The sequence below is a fragment of the Lolium rigidum genome, chromosome 4, assembly GCF_022539505.1.
Source record: "Lolium rigidum isolate FL_2022 chromosome 4, APGP_CSIRO_Lrig_0.1, whole genome shotgun sequence".
Taxonomy (NCBI): Eukaryota; Viridiplantae; Streptophyta; class Magnoliopsida; order Poales; family Poaceae; genus Lolium; species Lolium rigidum.
This window is the reverse complement of record NC_061511.1, coordinates 217,104,496-217,115,823: the sequence shown is the minus strand read 5'-3', so window position 1 is coordinate 217,115,823 and position 11,328 is coordinate 217,104,496. Positions and strand designations below refer to the sequence as shown.

General features: G+C 43.1%; 1 protein-coding gene across 1 annotated transcript; it reads right to left on the bottom strand.

Annotated features, from left to right (window-relative positions):
• Nucleotides 1-422: 422 nt before the first annotated feature.
• LOC124649455 (ABC transporter G family member 48-like) lies at nucleotides 423-10,640 on the bottom strand. The gene is made up of 17 exons (XM_047189085.1): nucleotides 10,335-10,640; nucleotides 6,304-6,386; nucleotides 5,542-6,016; nucleotides 5,375-5,465; nucleotides 4,361-5,261; nucleotides 4,104-4,264; nucleotides 3,888-3,991; nucleotides 3,600-3,765; nucleotides 3,419-3,508; nucleotides 3,177-3,283; nucleotides 2,710-3,042; nucleotides 2,305-2,595; nucleotides 1,775-1,908; nucleotides 1,389-1,616; nucleotides 1,121-1,292; nucleotides 773-1,027; nucleotides 423-692 (listed from the first exon to the last, which is right to left on the bottom strand). Exons 1-17 carry the CDS (start codon nucleotides 10,623-10,625, stop codon nucleotides 423-425), a joined length of 4,152 nt encoding a protein of 1,383 aa, XP_047045041.1. The 5' UTR covers nucleotides 10,626-10,640.
• Nucleotides 10,641-11,328: the final 688 nt, after the last annotated feature.

Here is an 11,328-nt window from a genome sequence, read left to right as displayed (position 1 = left end):
CGGTACCAAAGGGGGGCTTTAGTCCCAATCCTTTGGTACCGGTTGCGAAACCGGTACCAAAGCCCCTCTGGAACTAGTGCCAAAGGCTGTTTTTCTACTAGTGAATCAGCACCGTAAGTAGATATATATCTCGGCTATTTTTGGTAAAAACTTAGTCAAACTTAACATGGTATAACTTTCTAAAAATAATATAAGACTTAACCTTTGAGATGGAGGTAGTAAAACACAAACTGAGATTCTGGCAATAACAAAAATAGACTTCTCCATATTATACAAGTAGTAAACAAGATGTATCTCTCGTAAATCTCATTTACACAAATAGTAGCAGAGGAATTTCTCTGCGTCCTACTACTCGTAATATACACACGTTCACTAGACTGCTTCGCATGCAGGCACTAGATTGCTTTGTAGCAACACACTGCCTAACGTTTCTGGAAGTTCAAGACCTTGATGGAATAGCCGAACACGAAGAAGAAGGCAACGACATAGGCAAAGTGGCCTAGCACAACGTAGCCGAGGAAATCGTACCGTATTCCCAGATTGTCGTCCAGAAATTGCTTCACCAAAACCGGTTCCCCACCGGGGACCTTAAGAGTACCCGTGTTCTCGCCAAACTGTGATGCGACGACGCCGTAGATGGTCCAGGACACCGGGTTGAGCCAGTAGTACCACCTCCACCAGATTGGTATCATCTACAACAATCCATCACATTAATCGTTAAATCGATGAATTTGGACATGCAACATGGTTAATCTGAGGTTAATTTGTTTACCGTCCTAACGACAAGGAATCCGGCAAACAGGTTCCAAAGAGGTAACGCAAAGGATACTAGTATGCTTGCGAGCATCGCGGATGGGGTAATTGCCACCAACATCATGCCAAAAAATGTGAAGTAGTTGAAGCTTGTTATAATGAAGAACAGGAAGTAGAAGAACTTGTCAGCTTTCCAATCATATCCAATCATCGGATAGATGACAAGTGTGTATAGACACCCCTGAACAATGTTGTAGATGATCTCCACGCTTGTCTGCACAAATCACACAATGGTGAGAATGGATTTTCCCACATCCAAAATGATTAGCAAACCGCCGCATTAAAACTACACAAGCAAAATATTTACCTGAGCTAATGCATAGGATAATGGAGAATACATGCCCGCCGCATTTTCACGGTAGAAAACAGTTCGCTCAATTGCCACAACAGGTTGAACCGTGAAGCAATTAGCGGCCCCAAGAAAGAAGAGAGCAGCATAAGTGGCTCCAAGTAGATTGAACAAATCTTGCTGTGAATCTCTGCACACACACAAAAATATTAGTGCCTCCATAAGAGCTAATGTATCATCTTTGAACAACATTGCTGTGAACTATAGCAAGAAAATGGGATCATACAGTTTTGTTCCTTTTTGCCAGTACACCGTGCCAAATACAAGACCATACAACAAAGTCATAAGATAGCGCATTGCGTTGTGGGGTGGATTCTTCCAGTAAGAGTTGTATTGCTTCCAGAAGTTTGCAACATACTGGTTGTAGAAGTTCTGAGAATATTTTGTACGAAATGAGAGATCCTCATAGCCTGGCGGGGGAATGCTTAATTCCTTAATAAGTTCTTGGTTTTTCCTGGTCAAATTTAACAAACATGAACTTAGAGTAGAGAGTATAAGTGAAAACAATTGCATTTTTGCACTTGTTTCAGAACAATATGTATTTGTTTAATGGAAATAATAGCAGCTGCTTAGAAATGTCAAAGACTTACTTTCAGTGACTGAGGTACTCACCTATAAAGATCGGAATTAGCATAAATTTCAGCAAAATTTACTTCCAAACGAGCCTCGGCTAGAGGGGAGCTAACTTCCAACATCCATGTTGCAGGATTATATCCTTTTGTGATCTTTTCAATACCTGGAATTTCCTGCAATGCAATGCCAGACCCATCAGTTAGTTTTTATCTTTATTTTACTTTTTCTACACGTGCAATGAGTTCAAGACATGTTTGAACTTTAATGGATTTTCTAGCCCAATGATAATATTTTGTAAGCATGTTCAACTCAGAATAAGTGAAATCCTGGCTACCCCCAAATCGAAACACGTAAGCAAAGTTAACTCACTTACTCACCTCAAAATATTCAACCAGCTTATGAGAGTGGCGACCAAGATCGCCAGCATAAATAACCTGCCCTCCTCTTTTCAAAAGTAGAAGCTACAAAAGGAACGAGTTGTGAGTTATTCACATTTCTAAATCTAAAGTAGTTATAAAAAATAACATATCGAGATAAAGAGAGACAAATAGAAATAGAGAGGAGAGTACCTCATCAAAAGACTCGAATATATCGATGCTGGGTTGATGGATTGTGCAAACCACAGTACGCCCAGTGTTGACTGTATTTCGCACCGTCCTCATGACAATCGCTGCTGCCCTAGCATCAAGACCAGAAGTTGGCTCATCCATGAATATGATTGAAGGATTTGATACCAGCTCCACAGCAATTGTCAATCTCTTCCTTTGTTCAGTCGATAACCCGTCAACTCCAGGGAGACCAACCATAGCATTACGCAACACATCAAGCTCTACAAGGGTCATGACTTCCTCCACAAACATCTGTGTGGGTGGAGATTTATTTCTTTAATCAGAAACAATTACAACTTGAACCTTCAAATATATATATATAACATTCTATCTTTATTAGAGTCTGAAGATGGCTTGAATAAATACCTTTCTGGTTTTGTCATCGACATCTGATGAAAGACGCAGCCAGGCTGAGTAGAGAATGGACTCATATACAGTAACATTTGGTGAATGGATATCATTCTGTTCACAATAGCCACTAATGCGGGCAAAAGTTTCTTGTTTTTTAGGGTAACCAGAGAGGGTGATACTTCCTTCAATAGACCCACTAGTTTTCCTTCCTGCCAGGACATCCATTAGAGTGGTCTTTCCAGCTCCACTCATGCCAACTAATGCTGTCAAAACACCTGGCCTGAAAGCACCACTGATATCAGTGAGCAACTGGAGACGACTTTCCGCAAATCCTTGCTCCTTCATTTCCTGAAACACAAGATAAAAAATCTTATCGCTAGACCTAAAATAAAAAATACCACTTCTGCACATAAGTTTATCATACAAATGAAAAGCTTATGACCTGACACAATATGTGCGTGGAGGAAAGTAGGTAGGCTTACCGGAGGCATGTCCACATAATAGTTTACATGGTTGAAAGAAAGTGAAAGAGGCTGGAAAGGCAAGACAAATCCTGACTGACTTGGCCTATTTGTGGATCCGTTAGTACCTACAGAAACTTTAAGTGCAAACAGTGGCTAATTATTCTTATTAAGGCGTCAATCGGCTTGATAAATATGACATTAACTTAAGAATATTATGAATGCTGCAATAGTCTAACATAGATACTTAAAGAAGATCTAACCCATGGGTATTGAAGATGCCATAGTAGATGATACATTGGCTTCTGAATCATTCTCATTGTCTGAAACTAGTGTGTTTGAGGTGCCACTTGCTGGAAGAGAAAATATTATATGTAGTGTAAATACCTTGCTCTTTATGCCATCAGAGGATAGTGTCAGCAAAAAGAAAATAATGGTACTCACGACTCAAGTACGTAAGGGCCAAAATGTATAAGATGTTGAACAAGATTGTGAATGCTATAATGGCTCCTATGGAGAGCCAGAAGCCCCCGTCAGTAGTAAAAAGTCCTTTCGATTTAAGAAGAGCCTTGCCTACTGTTGGTGCATCAATAGAAGTGTCGGTGTTTGGCTGTAATGACATTGAAATACTTACATTAGGAGACACTGTCAACTTTACAACACTAGGATATAATGGTGTCTGAGTTCAGAGAAACTAAAACACGAAAATACACTGTCCTTAGAAAAACTTACAGTGGCCCACCTACTGGCAAGGAATTCATTGACAGATATTGCATTTTGACTGTACAACAGAGGAGATGACCAGTAAGCCCATATCCACCATGGTCTGACGTCATCTGTCCATATTAAATTTAGGGAGGGAGAAGGTTAGCAAATTAGGTGCAGATAACCGATTTATCGTGCCTAGCTAGCTAGATATAAATGATTATTTCATGATAGAATGCTTACCTCTAGGGATAAGAAATCCTCCAAATATGAAAATAACAAGGATCACAAACAACCCGAAAGTATTGGCCACAACCATTGATTTCAAAACAGCACCCAGAAATCGGAACAAAGCCATTGCCATTTGGTGAGTAGCGAAGAAAGCTAAAAGCTGACGAAAGAACCTATAATGAGCAGGTATATTAATACTGGAGTTATCAATTTGAAATATTAAAATGCAAATGGCTAAGTGGACACAAGGATTATACCCGGACGCTTACCTTCCTGCAGCAGGCGCAAAGCCCATCACGTAGTATGTGAGGGTGACCCATACCCCAGCCTCCATAAGCGAAACAGGAATTTTTAAGATGATGTTTGCCAATCCCCAGGTCCATGCAGGGAAGAACAAGAAATCCCTTTGTTTGTAGAATGTAGGAAGCATTTTTATGGTTAGCTGTAGCTCAGCAAACCCGTTGAACAAGATGGTGATTAAGTTGAAAGTCAGGGCTCCAAAGAATTTGGTACCGTCAGAAATCTGCCCACTGGGCATCTTTATTCGAAGGAACACAGTCATGGCCATGAGCCCAAGGATGATCAACTGGGAGACTTTGAAGATGTAGATGAATGAGTTGCGCTTCATCAACAACACCTCTCTCGACATCACTGCCTTGAGTGACTCCTTGCTGGATAGGCCATACTTCTTGGTGGTCAATGCGGCAGGATGGGTTTTGGACTTTTCGAAAGGGATTTGCATGTCCTTGAGCATTTGCTGGCCTACATGGAATGACTTAAAAATCTCAGCAAACTCCGGGACTGACACATGACGATATTGTTCCTGTTCACGGTACCAGTATTGTTCTTGGTCTTTTTTGGAAGTGACCTCTTGAAGGAAGTCTGCGACTCCTTTCCTGGCAGGGCACCGAAAACCAGAAGCTTCAAAGAATTCCAAGATGTTCTCACGTGGCCCATGGTACACTATGTATCCATCTGATAGCAGAATAATATCATCAAACAAGTTGTACGTCTCAGGTGGTGGCTGTAGGAGGGAGATCATCACGGTCTCATTCATCACATGGACCAATTGCTTCACGTACTTTACAATCTGAAACGTGCTAGAGCTATCCAAACCAGTGGAGATTTCATCCATGAACAAAGCCCTTGCGGGTCCTGTTAACATTTCCCCTGGCATAAAACGTAAAAAAAAAAACATATAAGCATAACAAACAAAATCGTTTTTCCACAATGAATTGAGAGGTCAAGTTTATTTTATATAGTTCTGTCATGTGTGTGCATACCAGTTGTGACACGTTTCTTTTGCCCACCAGAAATCCCTCTGATCATATCATCACCGATCAAGGTATCAGCACAAATATCAAGCCCAAGGACCTGAAAGTGAGGGTTTTGTTAGACTCATGTTTTGTTACATATTTATGTGCAATGAATAGAACAGTCAAAATCTCACCTTGAGAGTAAGATCTGTTACAATATTGCTCTCATGCCCCTGCACCGCGGTAGCTTTCATGTATGCGTCGATCTCAGGGTCCGGCATTATGCCCGCGTTGCGCTCCCTCTTAGCGAGCTCTGTGAGCATGTTGTATCTGGAACCAATGCCCAAGCAGCGCCTGGAAAAATCCAATGTCTCTCTCACTGTCATCTCCGCATTGTGCAGGTCGTACTGGCTGACGTACGCGCTGGTCCTCTCGGGGTAGAACTCCGAGAACATGTGGCCACAATACGTAATGTTGCCAGATACCTGCGGCATGAAAGAGACGGTGATCATTTCTATGCATCCGGCCATAAAGAAAAGAAGGAAAAAAGAATAATAAGCATAAAAAAACAGACGAGATAAAACCTTGAGTTTTTTATCAAGCTTGCCACTAAGCGCTCTCATAAGCGTGCTCTTTCCTGAAGAAGGAGGTCCAAGAAGAAGAGTCATCCTGAAAATAACATGCACGTCAAATATTTACTTTTCCAGGTTTTTATACATTTATAAAAAATTGATAACAAAAGCAGTGAGTTAATTGTCTTGCTTGAATGTTTAGATACTGGAAAAAGGTTTTGGGGAACCCCTGGCCTATGTAAAAACACTTGGAACAAATTGATACTGGTTGATGATGCATGAGAGGCATGTGAGAGAGATACCTGCTATACAGCTGCTGCTACTAGCGGCAGAATAATAGTATGAAAGAAACAGTAGCAGGAAGAGGAAGAAGGTGATGGTTACCTGGAAGGTTTGAGGATGCCGTTGACGTTCCTGAGTATGTTGATGGTTTTCTTGTTGGAGGAGGCAAGCCGCCCAATAAGACTCTGCATTGCGGTCATGAGAGGCACTATGTTAGCAACTTGTAATATTCAGCGCAACCCCGATTATACTTATATACCCACAAGTAATGCAGATGGGTGCATCACATAAAAAGTGTGCATAATCAATAGTAGGAACAAGCAAACAAGACACCGTACGGAAGTGAGAAGCGCCTCTGCTATGTTTGGGCTGGCGCTTATGCTGTTTGTTTGGCCTGGCCTCTTCAATACGTTTCATCCAACACGTCCAAAGTAAGGCGCCATCATGCCGTTTGACCCAGGAAATAAAGCTGACCTGCTCTGGTGTCGAGGGCCGATTTGTATCCCGGCCGCTGAACATCTATCTCTTGTTCTCCCCTTTTCAGGTGTCGCCCAAAATTTGCTCAACTCTGTAGGAAGTGTCCTCCTCCACCGAGCGCCTCTGCGTTTTGGTGGAATCATCTCACGCGTGAAGCAAGCCTTGCAGACGCAAGCACACGCTTTTGTATCTTAAGAGGCATTTCGTCGAACACCTCCAACGTGGAATCATCTCACGTTGCTTGGAGTGGGCGAACTGATGTGTGATGCAGATATGCTCTTCTCTCGTGAACTGATGGACCAATGTCACAGCTTGTTATGCCCCCCCTGCCTGTGGGCTGTGGCTGCCACCGCCACCGTCGGGGAGGACCCTGAGCAGACCAAAACATGGTCATTGGCAGCTTCATCCCGTAGGAAATTCTCCTCCACTGACCGGCCGGTGATGGGAAGGAGTCGCGCATGCTGTGGTATGCGTTGATCTCGACGGAGGTTGGGAGGAGGAAAAGGAGCAGTGTGGAGTAGGTTGGGAGGAGGAAGAGGAAGCAGAGCTGCTTTGGTGTCCCCGTCACGGAAAGAAAGGAAAGAAAAACCAGTGCTACTCCTGAATAATAAGGTGACCGGGTAAAGTACCGTGAGATGAAAAAGGGAAGTGCTACTCCTGAATAATAAGCTCATGTAGCAACTCATGCTAGCAGCAAATCTAACGGTATAGAGTATTTTGTTATTTGCATCTCTATTTGTAACTGATATTTTTGCAATTGCAAGTCTATTTGTAACTAAATAAAACTCAGGTGCAACTCAAATTATAACTCATATACACGAATCATGATGCAATCGAACGGTGTAGGACTTGACTAAGCACGCACCTAGTTGCCAGCTAGCTCTGACCGTTTCAGAAATAGTTAAAATCAACAAGGAAAACTCTAGGTCTTTTAATATGGCAACCATAAATCAGTTACCCTCCGCACTGTCCTATCAAGATCTGCCGTTCAGACTGCAACGTGAATTTTGTATTTCCCCCTCCACTTTTTGAAAACCCGTCCTTACGTTTACCAATTAAGCCAAAAGAGCATATCCATTTAGACCCGAGCTTCTCAATATTTAAAAAAATTGCCATCCTACTCCAGATTCGAGTCATACCAAGTGTTGCAACAAAATCTCTCATACCGTTTACCAAAAAAATACTATTAAAACAGAATCTTCACTACAAACTTTAAAAAACAATGTTATAATTTTTTTGTTAAACACAACTGTTCTGCTAGATGTAGGTTTACAACAAAAATTGGCAACAAGTACAACAAAAATCCACATATATCACAACCAACAAAATTGTGGCTCTGAAAAATCCGTTAATCAATGAAAAATTTGCTACATATGTTGTTACAATAAAAATCACCGACTACTTAAAATATAGACGATTACTAAAAAAATCACAAATTTTTTGTGGCAAACGCTAGGTAATATTAGAACATCTCTAATGTTCTTTCACTACAAAATTTATATGCAATTCTTACAGATTTAATGAAAGTATACATCATCTCTGGCGAGACGTGGGGGAGCTAGATTCAGCTAGACATACCAAGACAATCTAGCGTAATATATTTGTACGTCAAACGTAATATGTTTTCAATAGTGAAAAAGAAGCATAGCTAAATTAAGCTAGCTAGCTAGCTAAGAAAGCCCGAGTGGATGGAAGGCCCATGAACGGTGTAGGACCTAACTAAGCCGATCGGTCGAATGAACATAAACGTTTTCCAATTAACAAAGTTATAAACATTCCTTGAGTTGAACGTTTTCCAATGAAAAAATTTATACCACATGAATAATAATCTCATGTGACTATGTGTGTGCTCCTTTGTCTCACGAGATAAAGGCGATATCTCCCTCCCCAGATCTCCACCGGCGCGTGTGATGATCCCCTCTCCCTCCGCTTGTCGCTACGGCGTCTGGAGGGAGGGGGCATCCTTCCTCCATTCTAGTTTAGTTTTAGGGTTAAGATTTGTATGTTGTGGTGTGTCGTTGGGGTGGTGGGACAGCCGGGGAAATAAATCTGCAGCAATTCTACTCCCACATCGACTTCAGCCTTCACGACGACGTCTCGGAGCTGATGGCATTGTGTGCTTGTCGGTCCTTTAGATCGACAACTTGGCCTTCTCCACATTCTTCAGATTGGCGAGATCGGTTTCTCGGCGTGCCGTCGGTGTTCGTCGTTATCCACGACGGTGTTGGGGACCGGTGCGAGGTGGATGATCGAGAGCGAGGATGTTGGTCCGTAGGTGGTGGATCTATCGATATTCCCGGACTTCGCTGATGGGATACGGTAGATCTTGGTTGTAAGACAACACAGTGATGTCCCCCGGTCGACGTTCAACAACGACATATGCCTCGCTGCTTGCAAAAATTCTGTTCATCAACTAAAAAAACTTCAATTGTGATGGTGCTCTTTGGGCCTGGCAATGGTGGAGGCTCAACTTCTCTTCCAACGTGTGTCTAGGCGGTGTTGGAAGTTGGCGCCGGCCGCTAGGTTCGGCGAGTGCAGGAAACTCTAGTGATGATTGTGTTTTTTATATCCTTGAGGGATCTATCAGCAAACTTTGCAGGACAATATCTATTTTGTTTTCACGTTTATTTGTTCATGTTCTTTTTATTAATAAAATACGTTGTTGCTCTAAAAAAGTTAACTACTCCCTCGACTAGATACAAAACAAAAGAAGTGAACCTACACACTAAAAATAAACTAGATATAAATAAAGGTGAATGAAGCTATAATAAAATAGCTTAAACATCTTATAAAACTGCACAGAGGGAGTACTTGTTATCGAATTAGTTCATTTTTAAATACATTTTAAACGTAAAATCCATATAAGCAACTGGATTGTTGCATCTTTCACCACAATGACAGTGTAATAAAATACTAAAAAGATGGTGTGCGAGAAGAAGGGAAAATTAGAAGGATGAAGCGGAGCAGGAATGGAATTATAAAATAGGAGGGCATAAAACCGAGCATTCATGGTAAAGAAATTCAAATCGGCTCCCGGATGTGTATGCTCCTCTACCAAAATATTATATTTTAAAGTGTCGAAATTTTTTGATAAAAAATTCACATGTACATCTCTATAATATATGTGCGTTCGTCAAGTTTCACGAAAAAACAATATTTTCTATAGTTAATTAAAAAGGGAAAATTTATCTTGTGAAAAGCATTATTTTTAGCACTGAATTTTATCTTGTTTACGCACATCACGTGATAAGTTGATTTTTTTTATGGGAAACAACCTATGGTTGGGTGGTTAGGAGGGCGGTGGCACCCTAGCCCACCAGAATTTAAACCCCTCACTAAAGGTGGAATATTTTTTAGTGGAAGGCGATATGTTTCCATCGACAGTGAGGTGCGGGTGGTGACTTCGTCAATGTCAAGATCCGTCGATGAAGTTTCTTGGACGCTGTCTCTCGAAGATGCTCACAAAGGTAGGGTGTACATGTGTGTGTTCTTAGGAGTGAGTGTATGTGCGTATATGTGAGTGTCTACGTCTGTACGTAGAGAGCATGTACTCGCATGCATGTTCCAACGGGCTCCCGCATAGTACTACTACTATTTAGCAGAACATGGTGAGCAGAGCATGAGCTTGCAGAGCACGCATGGAGGTGGCAACGTACCCGGAGAAAATTGGCGGTAACATTCCAGAGCGTGGGCAAGGCGCTACTCCCCACGAACGCGTCGACCTCAACGCTGAGGCCCTCGTACCTGACCTCAATACTCGGCAGCTCGATGCCCACCCGATCCAGCCGGTCCCTCAAACTCCGCAGAAACCGCTCGCTGTCATCCTGGAGCACCCGCTCCAGCAGCGCGCGGCCGCCGTCCCCGCTCGCCAGGAGCTCGATCTCCACCAGCCCGTTGCTACCACCGGCGCCCAGGTCGTGGTTGGCCAGGGGGATGGCCCGCCGCATGCGGTCGTAGGTGGGGAGCTTCTCCAGGGCGGCCCAGCGGAGGTTCTCCTCGTCCTCGTCGTGGCGGCGGGAGGAGGAGGCGGAGCCGCGGCGGAACGGGTCATCGGCGTCGGGCTGCAGGCCGATGGTTTGGTGGCGGATGGAGCTGGAGAGGTTGCTGGCCCAGCTCCGGCTACTCCGGCGGCTGCGTGACAGAGCCGCGCCCGGCATGCCTAAGCCCGCGGGTGGGTCCATGGCTAACTTACTCTGCTGCTTAGCTAGTGTTGTTGGGAGGAGTATATATAGTGCAGGAGGACAAGCAGCAGCTCAGAATGAACATGGATAATGATCCTGTCCATGATCATAGGTGCCCGGGAAATCCAATCACGATCGATCTCCTCATTATCCTGTACTATATTCAAATATGTATTAAGACTCCTGCCGGCCGGATGCCTGGCTGCTTGCACACATTATGATACTATTTCTTTCTAGATGGATGATGAATAGGGATGGCAGCCGCAGGGTATGGGTGCGGGTAGAGCCATCCCATATCCGTACCCGTCACCTTCAATCTTACCCATCACCCGTACCCATACCCGTACACGGGTACAAGTTTTTCCCATACCCGTCACCCGGCAGGGTAAATGGGTACCCACGGGTAAAAAATACCTGCGCTTATAACACATCAAATTGATCAAAAAAATATGACATGAGGTGAAGAGAT